The 9,607-nt window shown below is 41.6% G+C and overlaps 1 protein-coding gene across 1 annotated transcript in view; it reads right to left on the bottom strand.

Annotated features, from left to right (window-relative positions):
• Nucleotides 1–1,350: 1,350 nt before the first annotated feature.
• The window catches only part of SLC38A7 (solute carrier family 38 member 7), a 127,446-nt gene continuing 119,189 nt past the window's right edge, over nucleotides 1,351–9,607 (bottom strand). Inside the window, exons 10-11 of the mRNA XM_078670388.1 lie at nucleotides 7,637–7,691; nucleotides 1,351–6,402 (exon numbers count right to left, since the gene is read on the bottom strand). Coding sequence (XP_078526514.1) covers nucleotides 6,300–6,402; nucleotides 7,637–7,691 — 158 coding nt within the window. The 3' untranslated portion in view covers nucleotides 1,351–6,299. The remainder of the gene's footprint in view (nucleotides 6,403–7,636; nucleotides 7,692–9,607) is intronic.

Genomic DNA, 9,607 nt, shown 5'->3' with positions numbered 1-9,607 from the left:
GCGTATGCTGCAAGGATTAGTTACTTATCTGTAATCCTAGTTCTCTTCCAGGGGTATCCTCATCAAAGTCATAAGCAACCCTCCCGCCTCCCCTGGCAAAGGTCTACTATACTTTGGAGATATTGTTAACCTCTTTGTTCCATGGTTTATTCAGTCTCCGCAAAGAACAACTGACCTAACTGTCACCCCTGAGGCATGATGGGAAGCTGGGGGTCAGGAGTGCCTTAAAGGCATGGTGTCAGTTTATTGCTATGCAGCTACAGGTTAGCTTTTCAGTCTTTTTAGACTGTGTATTTGCAATGCAGCCTTGGAGCTTTCTATGCTTTCAGTGTTTTATGAGAATTTCTACTGCTTTCTGAGCATTAAAACAGTTTCTAAACAAACGTTGTGTTGTTTGTTTCTAATGCATGTTATTCATGTATGGTGGAAATTCTTTACAGCATGATTCAGCTCTAGTGTTTATTGGGCTGCAATTGCTTATTTTATATATATATATATATATATATATATATATATTTATATAATGGTTATATATATGTGAGGCACATATAATATGGTGTTTCCGGGGTCCCGCGCATGGGCGGGAATATTCTAATGCTTATGACTATTGATGAGGCTCCCCTGGAAGAGAACGCACTAATATAGTGACTTGCACTAGCATGTAAAACAATGTAGTAGATTCACAGTAGCGTGGGCGCATTAAGTTGTCACATAAATGGAGCCCTATATCAGTATGTAATGCTCAACTTTCAAGCATTGCACTTTGCAAACACACAGTCCCCCATATTCTGCTCTACTGTTTTAGAAGAAAGAAATACTAGGAGCAGTGATGCCTCCCTTGACATTTTGCCCTGCCCTCCCAAACTTTCAACACTAGTAGTCTATACTCAAAAGCAGAACGTTTCACATGCCCCTGATTTTAGTGGTAGCAAACAGATCTTTGTACATAGAGTATTTTTTTTAATTATGTGGATCTTTTCTTCTATTCAGGCACAGGATAGCTTGCTTGGGCAGACCCCAAAATGTTATTGTTGTCTACTGGGACATTTCTGACCTTTCATGTTAAGTAGTTAACCTCATGGCAGAGGTAAAAAGCAGGGCTATTACAGCAAATGGCTGAAATGTATCAAAGTCACAACTTGCAACCATCAAACTGGCTCAGTAGCAGCCGGAATAGGAAGGGTAAAAGGGACCTGAACTCAAGGTCAACCAGGACCTTTGCTAAGAAGAATCCCCTTGAGCCATGCAATTCCACACCAACACAATGAATCCCCCTTCAAAAAGAGGACAACACAGATGCAGGATTTCCTTGCAAACAAAATTAAAAGAAGCATTCAAGACACAGGCTGGTTTTAGATGTCAGAAATTACTTTATTAGTGTACAAAAAATAATTTGAAATCATAAAAAATACGGCGAAACTAAAGGTCTTTGTTGTAAGAGTTTCATCAGTCTCTTAGCACCGATACGCTCGTCACATGTACTTGCATCAATAGTGGATAGAGCTGCCCTGGTGGTGGTACTGAGACAGACTATCTACAAGGGTTTAGTTAGCAATTACACCTCATGAGAGGTGAACCCTGTCCCAAAGCTGAATCCCTATGTTTGCAAGAAAGAGGGATTGAATAGCCTCAAACCATTCCTGAATCAATTCCCTAATCACTCAACACAGCTACATTGTTTGTAAAAGCGCCTCGTTCCTTTAGGCTACCCCAGAAAACTCTGCTGTCTGCAGAAAAGCAGTTTTGGGGTTCTCATCTTGTGGCCACTTAAAACTTAAAGTGATAGGCAGACAGCTTTACTTTCCCTTCGCTTAAGTTGTCCCTCTTATCCCTGAAACAGATACAAGTGAACATACATACATCCTGAAAAATAGACATTATCTAAAAACTCCCAGAAATAGAGTTTAAATTGAACATGATGAATGCATTCTGGGTTGCATAAATTATGTTAAGGAGGTAAATAACCCTTTCTTAATCTAGGTCCTCTGAAATTAGGTTTACAAGCAGGAACTGCCTGGACATGTAAAATTCTAGCCCGGCCCTAAAATACAGCCAGAGTTGTAGTTAACTACATAACGGGAAGAGAAGACCCACACACCAAGAAAAGGAGAAGGGATTATATTAAAAACAGTACTTAATTCAAACTGCAAGGAATAAACATTGCCCCTTGGCTTTGCTGTCCTTATCACCGCATGGAGAAAAGGCAATGGCCAGGCACATATGTCCACATCTCTCCCTCTTTACGATTGCAGAGAATAGATAACTTTCTGGGGCGCCTATTTCCCTTATATTGTATGTAAGTGTATAGAATTGCAGATAATAAAAATGATTTACAAGCAATTTGTCCATTCAGACCCATTTATCACTATTTGGAATCAATACAATTCAGCAGCATCTCTGCCTCTTCCGTCTCTGTGCATTACCACATAAAGTAGAGAGAAACCCTAACATTTCCACAGCTTTATCCCTTCTGTATCACTTCATGGACAAAGGTTTCACTTGACATTTACTTTCCCTATGTGTCCCTTCAAAGGTGGGACGCCTAGGCCTAATAATGTGTTCCTCCTATTCCTCTGTCTCAATGTAGACATCTTCCCCGGGCTCCTCTTTCAAGTGAGTCTCTGCTACTCTTAGGAACTACAATAATGACTAGGCCGAAGGGTCATGGCTTAGCTAGACCTATACCTGCCTATGGCGGCACCTGCATTTGCCACCCCGCGGCAGTGTGTGAGGAGGGGGGGGGTGCTGGCGATTTTTTTAGTGGCTGCCCCGGGACGGCCACAGGTAAGGGGGTGGGGGAGGCCGCTGCCCCCAAAATCTACCTCGCACTCCACTTTCTACGCCACTGCAATTAAATGAAAAGCTTGTTCTCATAAAATGAGCATCAATTAGGCCACAACAAAGTGACACAGTATCTAGTAACCACTGTATGCTTTGTCCATTAGCACCCCCTATTCATTTCTCCACTCGGGACATTCAGTCTTCTCAACTGAGGGGGCCATATCATGTATCACAGCACAATCTTAAGGGACCACACGTGTTCAGTTTCGAGGTGTACCCAGGCCCCTCACAATAAGAAACCGGCACGGCTTTCCGGTCTCAGTTCCTTTTCATTCGGTCTCTCAGGGTTCTAGGAATATAGAGGCAAACAGCAGCGGTAAAGGCAGGCGGATATCCCTTAGGATGGGGTACTGAATAGTACTTGGATTACTATAGTAAGAAACATGCATACTTTTATGCGGAGGACCTCTTTTTCTCAACGGGATTGAAAAATGTCCTAGATTTAATATCTTTGAGGCAATGGCAGATTCAATGAATAAAATTAGTTTAGCAAAAAAAAAAAAGAATTCCACATGGCCTAACTAAACTGGTCATCCTCTTTACAGCCCAGTATCACATCTGTAGGGAGTTGCCACTAATGTTGCCTTGGGCCAAAAGGCAAGTCTAAGAATTCAGAGGGTGTGAAATACTCGGATTGAAATACTACTTTACAAAGTGACATGTTACATAATTGAAAAAGAATCATCGAAAACTTATTTTCAGAGTATGATACACCAATGGGTAGTAAATTAGTTACTGAAAGAATTCAACAGCTTACTTTGAGTCAAATAAAATGCTAAGTCCCTACTCGCCTTCACATTAATTTAAATCCACTTTCCGGCCAAGCAGGGTTTAGCAAAAGGCACAGGAAATTAAACTTTGGATCCATGTCAACCCCTGACAATGCCTTTATTTGAAAACAAATGACCACCTTACCATTGTAAAACATTTATTTATATTTGTATAGATTTGGTGTTCTTCACCGACAAGGACTGAAAAGCTTGTTAATTCGAGCAGATAATGTAATTGCCACTAAAATGTACCATCTTCTATATCACCATCTTAAATGCCCTAATGGATATGAAGTCAAATCCTCGCGAGTCAAAACAATATCAAGAGGATCAGAGAACAACAGGTCAGGCCCTCAGGAACCAGACACTCAAATTCAGTGTTGAGAAGTGAAGAGGCTGCCCTCCGCCTCTCTTCTGGAAAAGCAGGCCCTCAATGGAAAAGAGAGGGGAAACAAATCACACATTGCCCCAACCAGGGCATTCAGAAATCAAACCTTATCAGCTACATAGGTAAACTGGAATTCTTTCAATTGGGGGGACGGGGGGGGTGAGCCCCCAACTAGGCTTGCCTCTTGCCCATTTCTGGAAGCATATTTGGGGATCCTGGATTTGCCTTAAGAGGCAAAGAGATAAAACAGCTTAATGCCTTACTCACAAAACTTAATCCAGCTTCCCCCTTGTGAAGACAGTCGGCCCCTTCAGTGTCGTCGATGATTCACGATTGGCTACAACGTTAACCTCTTCAATGGGTATCTGCACTGCTGTAGATCATGTGGTTCGCTCACCGGTTGCATGATTGCTGCTGACCGCATCCACAGTTGCAGAACATCACCATGCTTCTTCCCGCTGTTTCTCAATTCCAACCCCAACCAACAAAAAAGTCTCTTCAATGGTGGGCTCCCATCTAGGTTGTTGTTGACTACTTTAAAAGGCGAGTTTCTTTTGGGGCATGGAGGTTGACTGGTGCTCAAGTTGTCATTGTGCCCTCCCCATATCCAAGTCACCTGCTGAAATGAACATTTTATTAAGTCAACTACCCGTACAACACCGATACTAACTTGAGCTGGCAAATAGGTTGATTGGTGAGTAAAGTGCTGTCTTCACGAAGACTGACTTTCGTAAACAGGTGAGTCCCAGCCCTCTAGGCTTTAAAACAATGGACACCTTATGCCTTGTGATTGTTTCACAAGAGGTGTGGCACTAATATAAAATATAATAAAATATTCCTTCAATGATTAGAAACATAACTGTGAGCTTAAAATACACATACACAAGAGTGTTCAGGAATTAGTAATTAGTTACTAAACTTAAAATCGAGCAGCCTTTCCATAAAAAATTTGATAACGATTCCAAGTGAAAATGTGCTTGTGTTAGAGAATGCTCTTAAATGACTGTTGTGTACGACTCAGTACTCACGTTGTTCAACTGCTGTTTTCGCCAACGTGTCACATGAGTGTTAGGCAATTGTATGTTTGTGCAGTCTATCCCGGAATTGCCCGAATAGATGAACGTCAGGAAGGCCCTGCTCTATAGTTTGAGGACAACAGTAGATTAATAATTTCTTAGGCTACATCACAAGGACCACACAAGTAAGAAGTGTGTGTGTCTACAAACTAGTGGAGGGAATGAAGGGAAGGCGGGAGACAGACCCATGGGTATGCAAATAGCAGGCCAATGGAAATGTGGAAACAAAGAGACATGAATGGAGATTTCATGAGAGCAGGAGGCAAAGTAGGGCATGGAGGGAAATAACATTGAAGGCAAGGGGACAAAGGAAGCAAGTGCAAGAGATACGGGAAAAAGGTCTAAAAACTACAGAAAGTGACAAAAATGGAGGGGAGAGAAGAAATTTGTGGAGAGAGGAGATGAACCGCAAGGAAGGTTAGGACAACTGGGAATACGGAGAACTCTATATCAATAGAAAAAGATAAAGGTAAGAACAGACAACGAGAAAGAGACGAGAAGGACAAGCACGGCCTAGCATAAAAAATTGGAATGTTAAATGAAACCATTTTTTTCACTTTCTACACACCTATGAGATAGAAGGACGAAAAAGATGGCTCAAAAGGGCATTTTGTAATGGGATACAGTGCAAGCAGTGCGGAGGCCTCCTGTGCGTACAAAGTTTTTCTGTGACCTATAAGCCGCTTCTCAACAGACAGCACAGGTCATATCTCATCTCAGAGCCTCAGTGGAACCACTTAGAGTAAAACGGGGGGCCCTACGCATGAAGTGCACTTAGAATGCCCCTCCCCCACACATATATGCATGGGGGAATCAGTGTACTTCACAGGCAACACTCACTGAATGATGTAATGCCATCACAGTGGAGAAAAGTGCCCTGCGATGCATGCATTGGTGGGATTCTCTCATGTCCCTGATAAAAGAGCAGTGGTGGATGCCTCCCTAGAAAACTTTCATACCATTTTGATTCCCTTTGGTTAGTGGTCCCTAATCAAACACACACTTTTGAGAGCGGTGACTATTTGGAGAGAAGAAAGATGTGTTTAGCAGCTGAACCTAAACCATTGTTGGAATGTCACAAGGACCCATAAAATCCCCCTGCCAGTGTACTGCAGGTAGGCAGGACTGAGGATTGAGAGCATAGTGCCTCTGGCATCTGTTATACACAATGGCTCCTTCTAGGGCCCACTGGTGAAGGCCTGGCATTCGACGAAATCTGTGAGATCACCCACTCAGGTCTACTAGGATGGCATTGGTCGTAGTCTGTCCGAAGATAAATGCGCCGAGGACCACAAGCAGCACACCGTAACTGACCAGTGCGCACCACCTGTAAAGAGAGCACACAACGATAAGGTTAGAATGCACAATTCTTTACCCCGGCACACATTTCAACACTGGATGTTAAGGACAGTGAGGTGCACCAACAGAATTAGAAAGTGATCCAAGAATTGGATTATGATTTTTGCAACTTATCCGGACTCTGAAAAGTTGAGTGGTTGCATTACCATATTGATAAGACCATCTTGAGTCAGGATTGAGATAACTTTTAAATGGTTTTATGTATATTTTATGCAAAATATTATAACTTGACATTTCATTCAATTTGTATACAAGGAGGCTATCATGCATTCTTAGTACATAGACAGTGCACAGAAGTTAAAGCTCATACTACCTTTTAACATTGCAGGCAATTCATAACCCATGTAAGCATTAACATATAAGCACACTCTTACTATTACACATTTACCACTTGGTTAGATAAGCAGTAGCAGCCCTTATAGTATGTAGACATCCAGTAAAGTGTGTGGTATGGCTCATATTTAGGTGCTCCTTTGGACCTCTTGAGTAATGTTGCTTGAGTTCCCAGGGGTATCACTGCAACTGTTGGTAGGGTACAATTTCAATGGGCCTCATATGCTTTTTGGCCTATTTCTAGTATGTAATGTGGATAAGAACATGTCAGAAAGGGCATCACAAAAGATTGTGTCTCTCAGCCATATCAATATAGTTGGTGCCGGACCAGGCTTCCAAGCCATGGCAATTGTGCGCCTAGATAGGAGTAGTAGCATCACACTTTGGATTGAGGGATTGGGCATAAAGATTTGGGACGAAGGTGTATCAGTTAAACTGCGATAGGTCTCAGAAGTAGAATAACTGAGGTCAGTACTCGGGTACACTTTCTGAGCTGTGAGCAGTCACAGTTGTTGAATAAAAGGGGTTCTGAAGGTCTGACATAGATGCATTTACAAATATGTGAGATGTCTTATAACTAAAAGTTACTGCAGATTGATATGGCGGTACAGCGGCAAGAGCTTTCAGTGCTGGAAGGGCGATCTATATTGTCCTATAAGGAGGTGCCTTAAGGAAGCGTCCCAGTTACCATTAGGGAAATGGCGAGGAATGCTGTTGTTTACACTAAAGTGCTTTGGCAACTTTCTATTATGCACATGAAGAGTTGTGTAGTGCAGACAAGGTTGGACAAGTAGGCCAGCAATGAACAGCATGTTTCCATGCCATCTTGTAAACACCATGCAGGTATAAGTCAAATTCTCAACCCTCACCGCCTTGAGTTGCTTTCCTGGACTTCAGACAGCTTGGCTTGAATCAAACACAGCCCTGGAAAAAATAAATTTAATTTTTAATGCATGTGGTGCCAATCTGTGCCATCGCAGTTCTACTTCAAAGTTTCCTGGAATTCATCCACTGTTCAAGGATCAAGTGAGAATCAAACTAAGCGCCCAAAATTGAATCCTATACCCTATTTTCTTGTTCTCTTAATTTAATTGACAATTAGTTATTGGATGGGGCACCCTATTTCTGTCAACAGTCCTTTACTTCCTTTCCAAACTTCCTTATCACAGTTGCTTTTTCTTTTTCTTCATTTCATTGGAAATTCTTCATAAAAGTATAAAAAGTCAAGGTAGATGTTAACAGAAAAAAAAAGGAAAAAACAAAAAGCCTGTTGACCAAACATGACAAGTACAGGAGTAATTAGTCCACCTCATAACACTCCAGAGATAATAACATATGAAAATAGGGGATTGCAAACATTGATTTAAAAGGCAGCAATGAAGAGGGAGCTTTCTGAACAACAGGACTGGGAGCTGACGGGTAAGGCTACGGCCTCCCTTGGCGAACTGTGGAGGACTTATAAAATATGTGACCCGACAGTGCAATAAAAACCCACAGGACTCAGGACAAGAGATTGGGGACAAAAAGCAAATTAAAAAACACCACACAAGTATAAGAGAGATAAAGATGGAACAATAGGGAGAAAAAGGTGAGGTCCAGAGAAAGATGAGAAGGAGGGGAAATAGAGAAAGGTGAGGTAGGGAGAAGTTATGAGAGAGACAACTGAAGCAGAGAGACGGGTCTAAATAAAAATGTAAGGTCGCGAAAGAGGTGAGGAAAGGAGTATGTTACCCTGTAAGCATCTGTGGCATGTGGTGCTGTAAATTCACATGCTCTGCATACTCCGGTCATCTAGTGTTGGGTCCGGAGTAGTGCAAGTAGTTTTTCTTTGAAGAAGTCTTTGGAATCAAAGGTGTAGTGACTTCTCCTCTTGTGGTGGTAATGCGCATGGGCATCAATTCCATTGTTTAATTGTTTTCCCACGGGCGATGAGAAAGGAGTGTAAAGTATGTGTAAGCAAAGCGATGACCATGCTAAATTTATAGATAGTGAAAACTAGTTAATGTAAAAAAACTGCATCGGCCACAGGTATTTGGGAAGGATGGTGGGCACATGTGAATCTATTGCCCTACATGCCATGAACACATGCTTACAGGGTAAGTTACATATTCCATTCTATAGCAAGTGTGGCCGTAGATACATAAGCTCTCCATAGACTGTAAAACAGTCCCTTATCATAATCGCGGTGGCAGTAGTTTGAAAATGAGTACAAAACATTACCTGTCCTACATTGGCTTGTTGTGCTAAAACATCCACACAATAATATTTGGTGAAAGAGTGTGGTGTGGACCATGTAGATGCTTCACATATATCAGCTAAGGGGAAATATTGCCTAAAAAGGCCATGGGTACTCTCTTGTTGCGAGTTGAGTGTGCTCTGTGAGGAAGAGGTAAAGGTCTTTTGGTCTTAGCATAGCAAGTTTGAATACATGTTACTAGCCATATGGCTATGGCCGCTTTGGATATAGGGTTGCCTTTGTGTGGTGGTGAAAAGGCGACAAAAAGTTGATTAGACTTTCTGAAAGTTTTAGTTCTATCAATGTGGAACATAAGCGCTCTTTAGACATCTAATGAATGAACAGCTCTCTCCGCAACAGAACCAGGTTGAGGGACAAAAACTGGCAATTCAATTGATTGATTGATGTGAAATTGTGAGGCCTATGCACAATTTTATATTGTTCTAATACAAGGTTACACAATTTCATCAGCATAACAATGTGTACCATACATGAATAAAAAAGGAAGATAAGAAAGAAAACAAGTACATAAGACAATTCACTCTGTCTTTAGTAAAACTGCCAATTTGTGTAGTAAATCAATCAAGATTGGCACATAATAAAT

This window comes from Lissotriton helveticus, chromosome 12 (genome assembly GCF_964261635.1).
Source record: "Lissotriton helveticus chromosome 12, aLisHel1.1, whole genome shotgun sequence".
Taxonomy (NCBI): Eukaryota; Metazoa; Chordata; class Amphibia; order Caudata; family Salamandridae; genus Lissotriton; species Lissotriton helveticus.
Note: the sequence above shows the minus strand (reverse complement) of the source record. Positions and strands in the feature narration are given on the sequence as shown.